General features: G+C 35.2%; 3 protein-coding genes across 6 annotated transcripts; 1 reads left to right on the top strand and 2 right to left on the bottom strand.

The window, feature by feature from the left end:
• Positions 1 to 8,079: 8,079 nt before the first annotated feature.
• LOC104757576 (GCN5-related N-acetyltransferase 2, chloroplastic) lies at positions 8,080 to 9,825 on the top strand. 4 transcript variants are annotated; one of them, XR_015586926.1, is made up of 8 exons: positions 8,080 to 8,249; positions 8,334 to 8,425; positions 8,545 to 8,605; positions 8,699 to 8,888; positions 8,977 to 9,082; positions 9,192 to 9,320; positions 9,399 to 9,492; positions 9,576 to 9,825. XR_015586926.1 is itself a non-coding variant. In XM_010480323.3 (8 exons), the coding sequence occupies exons 1-8, from the start codon at positions 8,191 to 8,193 to the stop codon at positions 9,650 to 9,652; spliced, it is 792 nt and encodes a 263-aa protein (XP_010478625.1). In that variant the 5' UTR covers positions 8,083 to 8,190; the 3' UTR covers positions 9,653 to 9,825. The 4 variants fall into 4 exon arrangements, 2 of the variants coding, with proteins under 2 accessions (XP_010478625.1, XP_010478624.1); XM_010480323.3 differs by having other exon boundaries at positions 8,083 to 8,249; positions 9,208 to 9,320; XM_010480322.3 differs by having other exon boundaries at positions 8,083 to 8,249; positions 9,205 to 9,320.
• Positions 9,826 to 9,888: 63 nt separating this feature from the next.
• LOC104757575 (phosphoribulokinase, chloroplastic) lies at positions 9,889 to 12,612 on the bottom strand. The gene is made up of 5 exons (XM_010480321.3): positions 11,501 to 12,612; positions 11,146 to 11,230; positions 10,976 to 11,060; positions 10,647 to 10,891; positions 9,889 to 10,378 (listed from the first exon to the last, which is right to left on the bottom strand). Exons 1-5 carry the CDS (start codon positions 12,022 to 12,024, stop codon positions 10,130 to 10,132), a joined length of 1,188 nt encoding a protein of 395 aa, XP_010478623.1. The 5' UTR covers positions 12,025 to 12,612; the 3' UTR covers positions 9,889 to 10,129.
• A 731-nt stretch (positions 12,613 to 13,343) lies between these two features.
• Positions 13,344 to 16,343, bottom strand: LOC104757574 (secretory carrier-associated membrane protein 4). The gene is made up of 12 exons (XM_010480320.3): positions 16,083 to 16,343; positions 15,462 to 15,554; positions 15,299 to 15,361; positions 15,162 to 15,195; positions 14,918 to 15,040; positions 14,761 to 14,823; positions 14,571 to 14,664; positions 14,401 to 14,446; positions 14,237 to 14,304; positions 13,902 to 13,950; positions 13,757 to 13,822; positions 13,344 to 13,651 (listed from the first exon to the last, which is right to left on the bottom strand). Exons 1-12 carry the CDS (start codon positions 16,146 to 16,148, stop codon positions 13,619 to 13,621), a joined length of 798 nt encoding a protein of 265 aa, XP_010478622.1. The 5' UTR covers positions 16,149 to 16,343; the 3' UTR covers positions 13,344 to 13,618.
• Between the last annotated feature and the right edge of the window lie 3,189 nt (positions 16,344 to 19,532).

Raw genomic sequence — 19,532 nt, 5'->3', positions numbered from 1 at the left:
GGTGCTTTGCATGAACTAAATTTTATGCTGCTATAATTTTTAATTATTATGTTGAATCATATCAAAAATTTTACTGATTTTGTACTGTTTGATTTTGTTTTAGGTTTACCTGTCACAGAACATGGGTGTTTTTTTGTATATCAAAAACAAGATTGGACGAACGAGTTGATGAATCAAGCAAAAAAAATCAAATCGGTGAAGTAACCTATTATAATCTCTTTACAAATAGATTTAAATTATAATTCTATTTATATGTAACTTAATACATAATTTTATTTTGTTTCAGTTGAATTCATGGATGATCATTGATCATAAATATGGATCGACAAAATTGAATCTAATAAAATTCAAGTATTAATTTTGCTAACCCGAATTTTTCATTTTTTAAAATAATATTGATGCTAATTTTTTTTTGTAATGATTATAGTTGCAGAAAAACTATGGCGGATTTTATTCATAAAACAATTTATGGTAATTTTCTAAAATCTTGGATTTCTTTCTTTTTACAAATAGATTTAAATTGTAATTCTATTTTTTTGTATAACAATATAATGTTTGTGCCTTTTTCCAAAATTTATATGTTTGTGCATAATAAATATTTTTATTTTAAATTAACAGAAAGAAGGAAAATTCATGGATGATCATAATTGTGGATCTACAAAATTGAATTTAACAAAAATTCAAGAAAAAATATCATATGGTCCACGAAGAAGTGGTTAGCATAATCTCTTAACTTAATTATTCTATTAATCTCTTCTCTGTTTGAAAGAAAAAGAGTCACCTCTAACCAGAGGGAGAAGAAATGTCATTAATTACCTGGAAACAGAGAAGTTCATTAATCACAACAAGGTTTGAAGAACGTTAAAGCAAGATTGGAGTTAGCGGAAAACTCAATTAAGGGGGAGTGTTGGTTGATAATTGTGTTTCAGAGTCACAACGTTTAAGTCGTGACGTTTTGGTTTGTGACGTTTCATCCAAGAGTCACAAGTTCTTAGAGACACAACTCATTATGATGTAGTGTCTGTTTGTTTCTATATAAAACAATTTTGTTGTTGATGTATGTAACAAGTTTTATTTGATCGAAGTTTATATTTGTTCTTATCTTCTAAAAGAGACAAAGGTCTCTTACTCTGTTTTGTTATTCTCTTCTCTCAAAATTATAACATGGTATCAGAGCTTTTGTTGGTCTTGGAGCCTGTCCAAGCAAAACAAAAATAAGAAAAATTCCGCTGCAAGAAGAAGAGAAAGATGGAGACAACAAACCAAGGATGAGAAGAAGAAGAAGAAAAGAAGATCGAAATAGGAAAAGATGGTGGTGACAAGAGAGAGTACTATCAACCTTCACAAACGTTCACAAACAGCACCATTATTTTCACAAGTAGTACGTGAAGCTCCAAAGGGATGAAGGAGATAGAAAATCTTCTCAAAAAGGCAATGGAGACCATAGATGTGGAGATGAAATTGTGAATGGAGAGTTCTGAAACTTTGTTCAACAATGTCTTGGTATATCACAAGGATTCAAAGAAGACATCACTCGATGAAGTTGAGAATCAGAAGATTTCTTCAACGGAACCAGATGGAGAAGCCACTGTTTGAAGAAACAGAGTATGACGAATTAGTAAAAAGTGGTGTTGAGTTTTAAAGAAAGACGTCAACACGGAGAAGCTGCCTGTTAGATGAACAGAGCAAGACCACTCAGCAAAGGAGACGTGATGGTGTTCAAAGAGTGATACCAAACAATAAAGGAGGATGCTTACCTCATAGAAAAAATGGAGCAAAGGAGGATGCTTGCCTCAGAAAAAAAAATGGAGCCCTTTATGCTCATTAAAAGGAGACACCAAACACTAAAGGAGGATGCTTACCTCAGAGAAAAATGGAGCATTTTATGGTGATCAATGGAAGACACCAAGCTCAAGCACAAAATGAGGATGCATACCTCAGAGAAAAATGGAGCATAAACCGGTTGATAAGATAACCGAAGAAGACATGAAAACGTTTCACGCAGGCGATGTCACAAAGACGTAAATGTGATTGTGATCAAAGAAAGTCATCAAGCAAGAAAGGAGCTGCTTACGTAAGAGAGAAAAGGGAGAAGCAGCCAGTTGCAAAAGGCAATAAGAAAAGAGTTCACTTAGAGAAAAAGGAGTGGAAGAAGGTTGCAAGATTAGCTGATGAAGATCACGGAAAACACGTGACGAAACTCACATGGTGAAAGTTTGAAGGATACTTGGAGAAGGATTACAGGTAACAAAAAAAAAGTGAAAAAAAAACCAAGGGTTCCAACGTGAGAAGTTGTCTATTTGTACGAAACAGAAGAAGGCTTCTTAGCAAAAAAAGTGTGATGTTTTTGAGAAAGAAATTCACATGGTGCAACAACCTGTTTGAAAGAAAAAGAGTCAGCTCTAACCAGAAGAAGAAGAGATGTCATTAATTACCTGGAAACAGAGAAGTTCATTAATCACAACAAGGTTTGAAGAATGTTAAAGCAAGATTGGAGTTAGCGGGAAAATCACTTAAGGGGGAGTGTTGGTTGATAATTGTGTTTCAGAGTCGCAACGTTTAAGTCGTGACCTTTTGGTTTGTGACGTTTCATCCAAGAGTCACAAGTTCTTAGAGACACAACTCATTATGATGTAGTGTCTGTTTGTTTCTATATAAAACAGTTTTGTTGTTGATGTATGTAACAAGTTTTAGTTGATCGAAGTTTATATTTGTTCTTATCTTCTAAAATAGACAAAGGTCTCTTACTCTGTTTTGTTATTCTCTTCTCTCAAAATTATAACATGGTATCAGAGCTTTTGTTGATCTTGGAGCCTGTCCAAGCAAAACAAAAATAAGAAAAATTCCGCTGCAAGAAGAAGAGAAAGATGGAGACAACAAACCAAGGGTGAGAAGAAGAAGAAAAGAAGATCGAAATAGGAAAAGATGGTGGTGACAAGAGAGAGTACTATCAACCTTCACAAACGTTCACAAACAGCACCATTATTTTCACAAGTAGTACGTGAAGCTCCAAAGGGATGAAGGAGATAGAAAATCTTCTCAAAAAGGCAATGGAGACCATAGATGTGGAGATGAAATTGTGAATGGAGAGTTCTGAAACTTTGTTCAACAATGTCTTGGTATATCATAAGGATGCAAAGAAGACATCACTCGATGAAGTTGAGAATCAGAAGATTTCTTCAACGGAACCAGATGGAGAAGCCACTGTTTGAAGAAACAGAGTATGACGAATTAGCAAAAAGTGGTGTTGAGTTTTAAAGAAAGACGTCAACACGGAGAAGCTGCTTGTTAGATGAACAGAGCAAGACCACTCAGCAAAGGATACGTGATGGTGTTCAAAGAGTGATACCAAACAATAAAGGAGGATGCTTACCTCAGAGAAAAATGGAGCATTTTATGGTGATCAATGGAAGACACCAAGCACAAGCACAAAATGAGGATGCATACCTCAGAGAAAAATGGAGCATAAACCGGTTAATAAGATAACCGAAGAAGACATGAAAACGTTTCACGCAGGCGACGTCACAGAGACGTGAATGTGATTGTGATCAAAGAAAGTCATCAAGCAAGAAAGGAGCTGCTTACGTAAGAGAGAAAAGGGAGAAGCAGCCAGTTGCAAAAGGCAATAAGAAAAGAGTTCACTTAGAGAAAAAGGAGTGGAAGAAGGTTGCAAGATCAGCCGATGAAGATCACAGAAAACACGTGACGAAACTCACATGGTGAAAGTTTGAAGGATACTTGGAGAAGGATTGCAAGTAACAAAACAAAAAAAAGTGAAAAAATAAAACCAAGGGTTCCAATGTGAGAAGTCGTCTATTTGTACAAAACAGAAGAGGGCTTCTTAGCAAAAAAAGTGTGATGTTTTTTAGAAAGAAATTCACACGGTGCAACAACCTGTTTGAAAGAAAAAGAGTCAGCTCTAACCAGACGGAGAAGAGATGTCATTAATTACTTGGAAACAGAGAAGTTCATTAAGCACAACAAGGTTTGAAGAACGTTAAAGCAAGATTGGAGTTAGCGGGAAACTCAATTAAGGGGGAGTGTTCGTTGATAATTGTGTTTCAGAGTCGCAACGTTTAAGTCGTGACGTTTTGGTTTGTGATGTTTCATCCAAGAGTCACAAGTTCTTAGAGACACAACTCATTATGATATAGTGTCTGTTTGTTTCTGTATAAAACAGTTTTGTTGTTGATGTATGTAACAAGTTTTAGTTGATCGAAGTTTATATTTGTTCTTATCTTCTAAAAGAGACAAAGGTCTCTTACTCTGTTTTGTTATTCTCTTCTCTCAAAATTATAACATGGTTCCGTGTCACCCCTTTGGCTTGGTTTAAGAAGTCGTCTTTGTCTAGAACGAAATGTTAATTTGCGTGTTGTTCACTAAAATTATAAGTTTCCCCCTAAACCAGACTTTTTTCGATCAAAAATAAGTTACTCGGTTGACTTATAATTAAGTTGACCATATATCATATCATCTTCATACCCATGTTTTGAAAATATTTCAAAAAAATCAGTAAAAGGTAAAATATGTAACCAAACTAAAATATGGAACTATCAGCCGATCAAGCTTTATATAATTGATCGTAGATTGTTGGTTGCACGATTTCAACCCTACACATTATATACTTTTCTACATTTCCAAAGTGGAAAGTGATGATTACATCCCAAGGAAATTTTCAAATGTCTCTATTAACAAATGTGTGGAGGCTTATCGAATGTATACAATCTACATTTCCAGTTGGGAAGAAAGCAGATCAGAAAATAGTAGAACTATTGAGGCCTTTGGTTGCCAAATTTCATATTAACTCAAGAAGCCAAAATATTCATATCCCATTTAAAATTTAGAAAATAAAGATTAGAATTTATTGTAAATATTTGTTTCGAGAAAAAATTCTATTTTTGAAAATATTAAATTTCTACATATAATTATGAAAGTTTGACTTCGATAGAAGGAACTAAAAAAACTCAAGAGGATATACTACAAATATCTATCTAAGTTGAAGATATAGCACAATTTTCTATAATTCCGAAAAAATCTCATAAGGTTGCTACAAATCTCCGGTAAAAATCAATGTTTTTTTGGCTAGATACTACATCACTAAAAGGATGAGCAAAGACTTTAAATAAGATAGAAGATCCTGACGATTATAATTAGGAGGAGGATCAAAGAAAACAAATTAGAAAAAAAACTATTGAAAATAAACACAGATTATTTTTTAAAAAAACAAAAATTAGAAAAAATTGGAAATCAAATATTGATATCCCATTTACCATTTTTAAAAAAATGAAAAATAAATACTATAATCTATTATAAATATTTGTTTTGAGAAATTTTCTATTTTTAAAATTGTTATCAATATAGAGGCGCTCAGTCACAACATTCGATTCTAATGAATCAGATTTACTATTATGTGATTTTGATTGTTTATCTATGGTGAGATGTTATTGATATGCTTTACTATTTTCATGAATTGAATTTCTAACTGTAGATATAATTTTAAAATATTAATATTTATTAAACTGATTTTAGCATATATTTTAACCTATATTTATTGTAGTCATACCCCAATATAATGTCCACGAATGGTAAGTTATCCGATGCTAACCTACAAATATTTTAAATTATCTTTGTTAATTACATTTGGTCGCGAATGCTCGCGGGTAACTCTCCTAACTATATTACTTTATGTTATATTAGAAAAATTATTTTCGTTTTTTATTATTGAAGATTAAAACATAGCGTCTCTTTTGGTCATTATTTTCCATTTACATTTTTGTTGGAATTCGTTTTAGTTTTATAATTAATTTACTTTTTAGTTTGTTAAATTAGTTGAACTATTTTGTGAAAATATATTTACCCACAAAAACATATAAAAAAATTTAATTAGTAATGTATTTTACCACAAAAAAATTTAGATAACAATTATTTTAAATAAGTTTTTGCCCGCACAAGTGTGCGAGAAACTCCCTAGTCCTTCCCTATTCGATTATTTATAAAAAGCGCTAATAAGTATCTTTCCTTTATATGACCTTTATTCCTTTCACATTCGTTTGTATAATTTTTAACTCCACAACATACACATATTCAACTTTTCCCCAAAATAAATAAAAAATCATATTTAACATTTTATAGAAAAAGTTAACAAATGAAAGTCTGTTACATTCATAAAATTTTAATTGTTTTAAAAAATATTTTAGTAGTTTTAATATTATATATATATTTATTTTATCTATAGTAGTCCCTTAATTTTTTTATCTGAAAAATATAATTCAAGGACCTACTCCAGATGGCTTTGAGAGAAGAGCATCATCAGTTCAATGTAGAAATTTATCCTCAACAAAAGAATCAGAAAGTTCAAATGAGGTTAAATCTGAAAAGAGTGAAGGAAGTTCTGATCACCGGTCGCCGTTGAGTTATCACGGTAAGAAATGGACGCACTGTGATAATGATATGAAAGATGAAAGAGTTTTGGAGGATAAACCAGAAAGTGTCAATAAAAAATAAATTAATCAGAAATCAGTTTGGTTAAAGAAACTTTAAACGATAATATTGAAATGAAAGATTTGGGAAAAGCTTCAAAGTCCAATGGAATGGACGTCTTTGGCTTTTGCGCGATCCTTGCAATAATCTAGTACCAAATACATGGTGTCGCTTCTAATATTGGGAACCTTAATTTCATACATGCCATCTTCGAGGGCGTTCTTGAGAACCCTTGACAGCATCGCCACTGATCTCGTACGATTTGCCGTGTTGGTTACAACATTTCACGACGATTTTCTTTATAGATATTTTCAAAGTCAGAGATTTTGGAAACGAGATAATATAACAAAGGCAGAAGCAAATCAAGAAAAAGGGATATTGTTTAGAGTGCAAGACTGAGATTTCTTATAATAAATAATTTACGTCATTGGCCACTAAAATATATCAATACATGGACCTCTGCTACATATATAGTACATGAAAATCTTTCTTTCCTTTTTTTTTTTTGGAAAATAATTTTACCTTTTACTATTTCAATTTTTTTTTTTTTGACAGTTTGTTTCTGTTAGTTTTTCTACTAAACTCTTCCTTGTAATAATTTACACATAGGACGCAAATGTTGCTGAAAAATGAATAAGTTGAAAATATTAAGTTGAAAAAAAATTGGATGAATAAGTTGAACATTTTTGCTGTATAATTAATTTATTTTTTAACTTTTTAAGTTGAATGTGCTGAAGAGTTTTTTTCAACCTCCTCAACCTTTTCAATGCAAATGGTGAAAATTTGTTGAATAATTTTTCTTAACCTCTTCAATCTTTTCAACTGTGCAACCATTTGAAAAAAACTATTCAATCCATTCAACTTAGGATTATTGAACCCATTCATCTCCAAAAATGTGGATGAACAAGTTGAACAATTTTACTGTATAAGTTCGTTTTTTCAACTTTCTAAGTTAAATGGGTTGAATAGTTTTTTTCAGCCTAATATTTTTACCTTATTCATTTTTAAGCAACCATTTGTACCCATAGTTTAGACAATTGTAAATTTCTAATTTCATACGAGCATAAAAAAAGTGATTCTACAAGAGTGGAAGAACCCTTATAACTATATTACATGCCTATCATATTTTCATCTTTCCCTTTGCTTAAGTCCTATTCATAAACTAAAAACGAGTTCATAATCATATCAAGAGCGGACCCAAGGCAATGAAGGGTGTGGGACTCTCAACATTATCCCTTTAGATTTAGAGTATAATTTTTAAGGATAGAGTTTAAGAGTTTAAGATTTAGGGTTTAATTTTGAATATTAAAACTTGAGTTTAATTTTGTGGTATTTTTGAATAAAAAACTCATTTTAATGGTATTTTTAAAAATAAAACTAAAATAAAAATTGTATTTTTGGTTAAAAAATTTAGTTTAGTAGTATTTATAAGAATTGTCCTTTATTAATTTAGGAAAACCAGTATTCAGTTTACACAGTCTTGCAAATCAACAAAAAAAAAAAAAGCAAAATTATCACAACTAACAATAAATTACAAATAAAATTGGTCCAAAATAAAATCCAACAAAAATATAAAAAGGGGCAAAAGCGTAAATAAGAAAAGAAGATGACACAAGAGGCAAAAGCTGCAATTGGAAGGCGTTATGCTAAAACTCTTCTCGTTTTGTCTGATTTCTCTCCACTCTCAAGTCTCAACCACAAAAATAAAAAATGTTACTAATCCCAATTTCTTCTTCTTCTTCGTCGTCTTCGTCTTCGTCTTCGTCTGTGTAAGTGTTTTACCTTTTGAACATTCAAATTCTCGTCTTTTAAATGATTGTTACTAACATCCTTTTTACTCCTTTGTTGTATAGCCTTCCTCAATCTTTCTTCAATTCTACTACTTCATATTCGTCGAATCATCACTCTCTGTTCCTCTCCAATCTCAGTTACCCGGTTCCACATGGTACCATATCCTTCAATCTGTTGACTTTTTTCAATTTCACAACTTCGAATTCACAAAACTGTGATTTGGGTCTTTCTCTTTGAGTACATCAAAGCTGAGATTACAATTCTGTTCTTCAGGAAGTAGAAAGTTGAAGACTTTACGGCTCAGAGCCAATTTCTGGGAGTCAATTCGATCTGGGTATTACGAAAGTTTCATACTTTTTTTTTTATCTTATGAGAACTAGAGCTGATACTACAACAAAACCATTGATTGATTGATTGATTCGTGTAGGTTTGTGAAGAATAACAATAGTACCCAACTTGTTGAACCACCTTCTATAGTCGATGATGAAGAAGAACCATTGTTGCCTGTGGAGTTTACTTTAGTTGAGAGAACTCTTCAAGATGGGTTGATTGAAGAAATCATATTTTCTTCAGGTGGTGAAATTGATGTGTATGATCTTCAAGGTCTTTGTGACAAGGTAGATAAAAAAACACTATACTCTTTTGCTCCCGTTACTACTTTTACTTGAACAATCTCACCTGATGGATATATATTAAAAAAAAAAGGTGGGATGGCCACGGAGACCGTTAGTGAAACTAGCTGCAGCTTTGAAGAATAGTTATATGGTAGCTACATTGCATTCTGTTATGAAGTCATCATCAGGTTCATCAGGTGCTTATTACTAAGTAACACTTTTTCTTTATTCATTATAAGCAACGTATACATATATAGAGATACCAAGAGGATGTTTTGATGAACATCTTAGCGGATTTTGGAGAAGTTATTTGACACAGAAGGCGATAATGGCGAGAAGCAACAGGAGAAGAAGCTTATTGGTATGGCACGTGCGACGTCGGATCATGCTTTTAATGCTACAATCTGGGATGTTCTTGTTGATCCTGAATATCAGGTACTGTACTGAGTTCTCTTTGTTCTGTGCATCGCTTAGTGTTTGAGATTAAATAGTAGTGTTTTTGTTTATTCTCAGGGTCAAGGGCTTGGTAAAGCTCTTGTTGAAAAGCTTGTAAGAGCTCTACTCCAGAGAGATATTGGTAACATATCTCTTTTTGCAGATAGTCAAGGTAACACATATCGATTGTAACCAAAAAGTATCTGGATTTGTTCTTTCTTAGTTGTTGAGTATGTATGTGTCCCTTTGTTGCAGTTGTGGATTTCTATCAGAACTTGGGGTTTGAAGCTGATCCAGAAGGCATCAAAGGCATGTTTTGGTACCCAAAGTAGTAGTACTTGGTGATTGCAAGAACAAAGGGATTATTATTATTTGTTTGTAAACCTTTTGTGCTTTCTTATATAAATCTGTAAGGAAGTATGAAACTGTGTAATTTGTAACCCAAAAATCAATTTCTCTATTTGAGATTCAACAGAGTATGATCAATATTCTTTGGTTGGGTTAATTCTTGGTTTTCAATCTATGATTTTGTAAAATATATAAAACTTTGTTGGATAGATAAACGGAGTTCTATAAACTGAACTGTTATTTGCTCTGCTATTTAACTTCTCTACATTACAGGCTTTTCTTTTTTTTTTTATCTCCCACGCAAATTACAAACAAGCAAAGACCGTCCTTTTCGCCATATGAAAATCCGCGGTAAACATCGCATAAAGAAAGAAAAGAAAGAGAGAAAGAAATAAAGAAAAGAAGAAACTGCGGATGGATTTATCGACGCGTTCTATTTGGCATCACTCTGTTTGTTTGTTTCAGGCTTTAGCTTCAGCACGGGCAGTGGCTTTGTTGGCAATGAGCTGCTCGTAAAGATCTCTGATCTTCAATCCAACAATGGTTTGGAATAGACCAGTCCCGTTGTTGCTACCAGGGAAATCAGCATGCTTGAGCATTTGTTGAGTGACTTCTCCATAGAATTTGGTTGACAGGTTGCTCAGATGACTCTCCACGTAAATCAGCTCGTCCAGTCTATCGAATTGCCCATCCATTTCCAAAACTGATACCTGAGAAAAAGAAAACGAGAGAGATCAGAGCTAAGAAACAAGACCATATGCAAATAGTCTAGTTGGTAACTCATGAAATGAAATATAAAATATGAAACATAACCTATGGTTATAGAATGAGAACTGAATGACTATGTGATTCTTCATGCATTTATATAATTCTTATGCGGTAACACGGTATATACTATTAGTTACCGCAAAATTATGGACAATTTACATGCATTTTCATTGATTTCTCACAATATATACGTCATTATGCAATATGTACCTCATGGTCGAAGTAGGAATCAGGCTCGTAGTTGAACTTGATGCCAGGGTACGAGCAGGTAAGTTTGCGGCCGCAAGGGATCCAAGAGATGGTTGAACCTTCATCGAATAGGTAAACCGGGCTAAAGTATTTCACACCTTCCTTCATTATCAATCTCACTCTCAACACTTTCCCTTCATTGTCATCTGGAATCAGCTGCGTAGGAAGCACTTCGATGACCGCATCCGCGTACTGCTTTTGCGGGTCTGTATGTATAAGCCATTGATGATTTGTTAAACCGATCAAGAAGAAAAAGACATGCGATTACACCAAGAAAATAGAGTTTTTACCGATGAATGCATCGAAGTCGGGCTTTCGTGCTTCGATACTCGCTTTGATGCTCTCCAAACTGTGACCTCTTTCAGCCATGTCCCTCTGTGATCATTCGGTTTATACAATAAATCAAAATTGTTCGAATAGCGATGGTAGAAACGTAGATGAATAATTAAAAGAAACGCACCTGAATTTTCCAAGCGAATTTGACTTCGTTGCTAATGTCTAAGTAGATACTGAAGTCAAGTAAGTCTCTTACTCTCTCATCAAACCTATACAGGTAGAGAGATAAATAATATTATTAAAATTTATAAAACATTACAACTACCCAAAACTATATACTTAATTATTCGAATTAAACGGTGTCACGCTACATGCATAGGTTTGAAGATCCATCTTTTAATATTCTGATACTCATTCTTACATAAAATCTAAGTCCAAGATTCTCAATCATCCAAATTCCGACAAGATAAGAGACTTCCAAACTCAAAAAAAATATGAATTTGTCTGAGGGACAAAGCAGAGTATGTGTGTGGCCTTACATTGGGTGAAGACCTTCGATGACAAGAATCTTAGGAGGCTGGATAAGCTCAGGTGCGTCAAGAAGTCCAGTGACATGGTTGTATATCGGTTTCTCGACGGCGACACCACTCTTAAGAGCCTTGACTTGCTCATACATGAGATCAAAGTCATTGGCGCGTGGGTCCAAAGCGGTGACCTTTTGCTCTTTGCGACCGTACCTGTCTAGGGAATGGTAATCGTCAAGACAGATCACGGTGGTGGTGTCGCTGATGAGTGTGTTGGAATCAGGGTTCCCGCCTTTCGGTGGCTTGGCAGCACCACCGAAGACGCTGGTGAGCCTCCGCATAAAGGTACTCTTGCCGCAGCCAGAGTCGGCAGCGAGCCCGATCACGATGGTTTCTTGTGAGCACGTGATGAGAGTGTTGAATCTACGGTTGGTTTGGGGTTGACGACGGTAGAGGAAGACTTGTTTGGAGGAGGAAGAAGAGGTTAAGAAATGAGTTGAATTGAGGGCTTGTGTTGAGTAGATGGTTGAGACAGCCATTGTTGTTTGTTTTGGTTCCTCTTCTTCTCCGCCCTAAGCTCTCTCTTTTTGTTTTAGTGTTTTGTGAGCTCAGGTTGAGTGATGAGGATTTAGGATAGAATGAAAGAAATGTGGGTAACGATTTTTGATTTTATGGGTTTTTGTGTGGTGATGTAAAGATGTGGTTTTTTATAAATAATGGAAATATAAATTTTTTTTTTTCTTTTCTTATTATGATGGGGAAAGAGAGAAATGAGAGGAGGACAATGGGTCTATAAGAAAAACAGATGTCAATTTGCAAAGAAGAAAAGGAGTTTTGTTTTGGTTGTGTGATGAGTGGCTCATGTGTTTGGTCTCTTGAGGTAAAAATTACTTTGTAATGTTGTTTAGTCTCTCTATGTTTTAAGATAATTGTTGATAAGATAAGAGGATAATGAAACATTTCTAGCCAATAGAAACCAAGCTAGATATTCTAATTACTATATGAAGTGGTAATATATAAGGTTAAAAAGATGATTGGGAAAAATTGAGTTTGGGGGAGAGGAGTGGTGGAGTTGCCGATGAAGTGATAAACTAACAGGGCATGGAGGGAGACGCTTGCTTGGTGGTTGTTTGATTATCTTTTTTCGGGGGTTTTGGATATTTGAATTGACACGTGGGAGATTCTAATTGGAGTGATGGGGATTAGGTGTTTAAGGTCTGAAGATGAAGGAGAGTGTATTATGTGGGTCACATTGACACGTCGTCGTATATCCCCTTTTAGGCTTCGAATCTTTATGGTCTCTCGAACCACTTACCTTTTCTTGCATTTATATTTTTTTTTTCTGAGGGACCAAGCCTTATTGCTTTACCTTAACAATGGGCTTCATCAAGCCTACCAAATTAGTTAAGACACCAAACTTTTATTCACCGTATACGGCTATTATACTACACGTAACAAAATGGCATTTATTACCAGAGCTGACATCGGGATTGTAAAATCATGGTTTATACTTTATCGACCGCGTTAGCATCGGCAGTTCGGCACTTGTTGCATTTTCTTGGACAGAAAGTAAAAATGCAGTCTCCGGCATACGTTTCAATTACACACATGAAAAATAAAAAGAGTCATATGCTAACGTTACATTGACTATGTGGACTTATACCAAAACAAATTACTTAGGGTGCTAGTTAATTTCACGAAATTGTATCCCTCTTGGTGTATGCAAATGATAAACGTTCATGATCATTTCTCGAATAATAACTCTGTTGTACGCAATGATAATCATACTTACTGACAGCAGATTCTAAAACTAAAATTCAGACCCAAGAGAGTCGCTAGTAATAATTCATGGCTATGATTTTTCTGTCTTAATACTTTTCCTCGAAAAAAATCCCAAAACGTTCAGAGAAGATACTGATACTAAAGGTATTACAGACCAGAGAAGAACAGAGTAAAAAACCTAAAGAAATGGCCGAACAACCACTCTCTCACTATAGTAACTAAAAATTTACCTCAATCAACACAACGCATCCATTGGTAAAATGGTAATTACATTCATACGAGATACACATGTTTCAAACCTTTTTTATCGTAAGGGAAAAATTACCATCATCCTCCTCTCTTCTCTCCTTTTCACTTGTTTCCCCTAAAGTAGAGGTAAATTTTCTGCAGAGCCAAAATGGGAAACCAGATCAGTTCATATGTTTACCGGTTCAATCAACGTCAACAAATTTTTGAAGAAACAAATAAAAAGTATGATCAGAGGCTTACCTGAAGAACCCATAGACTCAGAAGTGACTCCAAGCAGAATAGACCGAAGCCGATAAAGTAGAAGATCTGCCATCATTCATTAGAGTCAGACACATTGAAATATATTATAGGCTTCGTGAATATAAAATGAATGTTTAGCTCATACCCCGGCTAATAAACTGTCTGACATGACGTCAATTGCTGCAAGCACACCCCTGTTGATCAAAAAGAGAATGGCAACAATGTCAATCTCAAGGCAACAAAACATAGATACAATATAGAACATTAATTTCACAAGGTTGTCAGGTTTCACTGTCTAAAAATTTGTACAGAGGTTAAATACTGCTAATTCTCACTTAAACTGGTTATCATATCGTTCTTAAGTTGCAAGTCAATATTAATAAACCTATCAAAACAATTTAGAACTATCCAAGTGAAGCCCTCACCAGACAACTACGTATAAAGTACCAGAAAATCATAGGCTATGGTTGAATGGCTTACGTTAATGACTTTCCCTGGAAAAAGATCGGAGGGGCAATGGCGGCAACGATACAGAAGCCAATGTGAATCTGAAAAGAGCCAAGGTCAATTATATGGAAATTGGGAAGTCTATCTGCTCATAGGTAAGATTAAATTATATCTGACAATTTTACTTATAAACTCACCAAGTAGGTGAAGAAAAACCAACCAAACTTCAAAGCGCTGTCAGTCCTACAAGGTAAAAAGCATTTCAATTATATGACCTGTCTTGTTAAAGTAGTACCAATGCATAGTGACAGACTGAATTACGAATGTAATACAACCATTGGAAGAGAACAGTTAATAGGAGTGTTACCTCATGGCTCGGTAGAGAGGCCTGTACCATAGTACATAAGAAAGTGGACATCCGATCAAGGCATATATCGTGGCAAGGAAAAAGATTTTAACACCTATCATTAATATTTAACAATCAGTATTAGTTCAACCAAAACCGATCAGAACTTCATGAAAACTACGAAATAGATTATAATATAGTGTAGGCTCACCTCCGCCTTTAATCCAGCAGACCATCGTTGCAATGACATTGAATACCAGACACAGAACTATACCTGAAATTTTTAAACTCCCAACAGTCAAATACAAGCCCATCAATTTCGATACGTGTCATATAAAAAAAATACAGATGAACTATATTAGACTGACCTAACCAACTAGCAAAAGCCAGATACTGCAGTTTTTGAGCATGAACTGGTATCTCGTTAGCAATGTCATGGTGCATGATTGGGAAAAACGGTGGCCAGTTTTTATCATCTATCTGCACACCAGCTGCAACACAAATTTAATACTATGATTAGTTATCATTCACCAAGACACTTACCAAGATATATCTTTCGGAAACAAGTCAAAACTAATGAATAATATCGTCATCAAGTTGCCATGTGCTTACATTTAGCAATAGCTTCCTCTCTTCGCTTGATATCCTGAGTGAACATTATACAAAAGAACATGAATAAGCAAAAAAATTAAGAACGACGGTGAAGATATGTCTGAACGAAATTCATAACAATGTGTAGTGATACTAACCATTTCTTTCTTCCTAAGCTCTGATTCCCAGTCAGCAAGCTTTCTCTGTTTCTGTGAAGAATCCTGCATCAGTCAAACACCCATATAAGACGAATCATATAAGATAAATCCAAGTGAGAAAAAGGTTCATGAGTTCAGTGGATATATTAAAGTCATTAATTACATTCATATTATCTAATGGAATATCAACAGTAGCATCAAGGCTTTGGCCAAATTCAACTGGCCTAGATGCAGCAGGAACCCTTCCACCACCTTTCTGCAAAATTAATCAAGAATAACAAAAATCAGTAAACTATCAATTATCAAGCACCAAATAGTACGAAGAACCAATCAACATAGAGTTTGATTCTCAAAACACTAAACGAATGAGTCACACAAGCATCACTGATTTGTCAAAACCTCACTCCAAACTGAACCAAATTACTCGCTAACACTACTCATTTCTGGAAAATATTAAACCTAGTTCCAGATCCACAGATATATAGGCGGCCAGTATCCCGAAGAAACATCGAGAGATCTATAACCTTTTTTTGGCAAACCTAAACACTGTTATTGAAATAGAAATGAGCCTTTCGTAATCAAACTGACATTACACAGTCCTTAGTTTCTATATTAAAAAAAAAAAAAAAACAAAAAAACACGAGATAAGCGAGAGATCTATATTCCTATATCGTCGCTAACGCAAAACTAAATCCGAAAATCGAAAAATAAAAAAAAATAGAAAACGAAGATTCAGGGGGAGAAGAAGAAGGAGAAAGAGAGATAGAGAGAAGTAGGCATTTACCGAAAAAGGATTGACGATTTCTTCTTCTTCCTCATCGAAAGGGTTGGGATCGTGGTGGCGATTCATTGTTAGTTAGAGATCTTCTCTAGATTTACGAAACTGATAGATTTGTTTCCCGATAAGATCGCCGAGATCCGGCGAGGAGTTAAGAAAGAGAGAGAGAGATGGCGAAGAAAAGAAAAAGATGTGAAGCGAACTGATATGGATGGACCGCTTTTTTTTTTTTTTCCTCTTTTTCTCTTTTCTCACACATACATGTACACGTTCATACGAAACGCGAGTTTTGGAACTAGTGTACTTACGAAACTACCCCTAAGAAGTATATGGGCCGTTTTTGGTTATTTGTTCTGGATTTTATTAAGTAGGCCCAACTCATTGTCTTATAATATCTCTATACTATTATTATTATTATCATTATCAAATTTTCATTATTCTTAGAGGTAGAGTTAAAAGTTAACACAAAATGATATTTACATATCACATATATAATCTTATATATTGTAAATAATAAATTTATTTAGTATTATTTCATATATATTGGTATATAGTGAACATAAAATTATTAAGAATATAAATGGGTAGACAGTAAAAAAAATATTATCTTTGTTACCAAAACAAATAGTCGATGTATACACCTCATTCTATTATCCAAGTAATCAAACAAATTTTCTTTGTAAAACTTATTTATTAGTGTAACAGCCGTGAACCAAATATTGAGATTTGGAGATGGGTGTCGATCGACACACCCTTTTCTGGTTCGATCAGATTATTTTAATTCACGATTTTTGGTTTGGTTTGGTTTATTTGGGTTGTCCAAACCGGGTATATAAGCGGAGAAGCGACAAAGTGAGGGTTTTAGAGTGTTTTGGTTGAGAGAAGAAAAAAAGAGAAAGGAGAGAACTTGTGAGTTGAGAAGTTTTTGGCTTGTTGTTGGTGGTTTTTGGTGAGATCTGTTCCTGTGGAGTAGAGATCTAGAGCTAAGGAAGAAGGAGGAGCTTCCTAAGGTGTTGGATTCGTCATGTTTTGGTCAGAATCTTCCTGCAAAGAGGTGAGTGCATGACCATGGCTGATCTAAGCCTGAGATCTCTTATATTTTGCTTATTCTATGTTGTTTGTGGTGTTGTTTTTTCTTGTGGTGGTTGTGTTATGGTTCTCATAGGTTCCTAAAGCTATTGGGTGAGTTTGGGACGGATTGGAGATGATTGGAAACAAAGATTTGAGGATCGGCTTCGAGCAGAACGTGTTTGCGGGGTCGGTGTCGATCGACACCAGGTGGATGTCGGTCGACACCAAGTAGAGGGTAGTGTTGATTGACACCATTTTGGTGTCGGTCAACACCAACTTGTCTGTTGCATGGTTTTCCTGGTTTGTTGTGTTTGTTTGTTGTTTGTTAAACATTGGAATCTCAGTTGCTTGTGTGTATAGCCTAGTAGATGAGGGGATTGCCTCACTAAGTATTTGTGATAATACTTACGCATCTCAATTGTTGTTTGTTGTGTGCAGGTATGTGACATGGAATCATGGCGATGAGGAGGAAGATGATCTAGGGTCTTGGTTGTTGTGTTATGGTTATGTTATTGATGTTGGAACCTTGGATAGAGTTATGCTAGGTTGTTGGATAGAATGGTTAAGAATGTTATTGTATTGATGTTATATCGGTTTTGTATTGTTGGTATGTTTCCGCTGTGCATATTGGTTGTTGTTGGTTTATTGATGAATTTTGGGTTGGTTGGTTTAATTAAGTAGTATGGGATGCTTAATTATATATTAATATATATATATATATATATATTTTTAAACGGGTCGGGTTGTTTCATTTTGGTATCAGAGCCCTTACGGTTCTAGGATGGTTAAGTGGATGGTTTTAGGATGGTTAAGTGGATGGTTTAGAGCGGTTTAGGAATTTAATTGGTTGAATTATTTTCCTATTGTTGGATGCATGATATTGTGTGAAGGAATTGATTATGAGTAGTTAGTCAATTTGCATGTGGTATAGAGTCCTAGTATCATCCTCTTCGAGCCTTCAATGAGATTCCACGGTAAGTTGTTTTGTGTGTTGTTAGTTGTGTAGTGTTTTTAGCTTCTGTATGGGAGGTGCAGTTGGCTATTGTCAAATTGTTAGAAAGTGGTGGATCACGCCGGTATCGGAAAATACCGTTGGCGGTGATTTGTGAAAGTGGATGTGTTGGAAAGGGATTTCCGAGAAGTTAAGTTGGACACTTACTTCTTCCAGGGTGGCTGGAGTGCCACTGTTTAACAAGATGAGGTGATGTTCAGAGTACAAAATTTCCGTGAAGCGGTGGTGTTGAGGGAAGTTTCCTAAAATAGAAGTTTCTATAAGTGGAAAGTTTTCAAAAGAGGAAAGTTCTAAAAATGGAAAGTTTTATGGGAGTTAGAATTTGTCCATTTTTAGCGGTTGTGAACCTTGGAGGGGCTTGTGTGGCCGATGTGCTTACTGATGTTGCTGGAGGTCCAGCGGGTGCTGTGAGTGTGGTAACAGGTTTTGCTCCGACCGAGATGACCGTATTGCGGATTTACTGACAATATTGTTGGACAAGATTTAATAAGATTATTAGTTCTTATGAAATCTTGATGTGGAGCCGGTTAAGAGATTATGTGATTCTTGGAATGGAAAGTTTCAATAAATAGAAAGTTTCTAAATATGGAAAGTGTTTAGGGAGATAGAGCTTTCCTATTTATGGAAAGTGTTGTTGCAAAGGAAAAATAGAAAGTTCCAAAAAATGAACGTTTCTAAAAATGGAAAGTTCTATGAATAGTTAGGACTTGTCTATTTTTGGGAAAGTGGATGTGAAATGCCGGAGTGGCGGGAATGTTGAGTGGATGACCTGAAGAGTGGTCACAGATGAGATGATCAGTTCTCAAGGATTTTTGATTGGTGATGTCACGGTGCTAAGAGAATATGCGGGTTCTACAAATGGCAAGTTTTATGAATAGTTAGAGCTTGCCTATTTATGGAAAGTGCGGTTGCAAACTGTGACAACCCGTCCCGCGGACCCCACTAGCCCCCGCTAGCTGTCCCAACGACCGTTCGTGGACCCTGCTAGCCCCCCAAACAAATAGGAAGTTATATAAATAGTGGGGTCCGTGGGACGAATTGTCACACAAACAAATAGGAAGTTATATGAATAGTTAGAGCTTGTCTATTTTTGGAAATGGCGTGTATATACACCCGAATGGTTGAGATGTTTTAGAGTTGGCCAGAAGAGTAGTCATGGTGGTCTTGATATTCCGGTGAGGGAATATAGTGGTTGGTAGGACATTGTGATGTTTTACGCGAACCACGAGAGGTGGTTCCGGTCGGGAGATGCTTATAGACGTTAGGACTTGTTTGCTCATGAGGAGATGATTAGTTCTCCTAAGGAGATGATTAGTTCTCCTCAGGGGATGATTAGTTCCCCTGGTGCACCGCGGGCTTGACGGGTTGCGACC

Source organism: Camelina sativa, chromosome 17 (genome assembly GCF_030686135.1).
Source record: "Camelina sativa cultivar CO46 ecotype springtype chromosome 17, ASM3068613v1".
Lineage (NCBI taxonomy): Eukaryota > Viridiplantae > Streptophyta > Magnoliopsida > Brassicales > Brassicaceae > Camelina > Camelina sativa.
Note: the sequence above shows the minus strand (reverse complement) of the source record. Positions and strands in the feature narration are given on the sequence as shown.

Coding starts and splice junctions, on each gene's coding strand:
- LOC104757575 (XM_010480321.3), bottom strand. CDS start 12,024: ATGGCTGTCTCAACCATCTACTCAACACAAGCCCTCAATTCAACTCAT. Junction 11,061..11,145: donor AATTCGCTTGGAAAATTCAG/GTGCGTTTCTTT, acceptor GAATGATCACAG/AGGGACATGGCTGAAAGAGG. Junction 10,892..10,975: donor CGACTTCGATGCATTCATCG/GTAAAAACTCTA, acceptor TTATACATACAG/ACCCGCAAAAGCAGTACGCG.
- LOC104757576 (XM_010480322.3), top strand. CDS start 8,191: ATGTTACTAATCCCAATTTCTTCTTCTTCTTCGTCGTCTTCGTCTTCG. Junction 8,426..8,544: donor CAGTTACCCGGTTCCACATG/GTACCATATCCT, acceptor TCTGTTCTTCAG/GAAGTAGAAAGTTGAAGACT. Junction 8,606..8,698: donor TGGGAGTCAATTCGATCTGG/GTATTACGAAAG, acceptor TGATTCGTGTAG/GTTTGTGAAGAATAACAATA.
- LOC104757574 (XM_010480320.3), bottom strand. CDS start 16,148: ATGAATCGCCACCACGATCCCAACCCTTTCGATGAGGAAGAAGAAGAA. Junction 15,555..16,082: donor AAATCGTCAATCCTTTTTCG/GTAAATGCCTAC, acceptor TTAATTTTGCAG/AAAGGTGGTGGAAGGGTTCC. Junction 14,305..14,400: donor GGTTTTTCTTCACCTACTTG/GTGAGTTTATAA, acceptor GGCTCTTTTCAG/ATTCACATTGGCTTCTGTAT.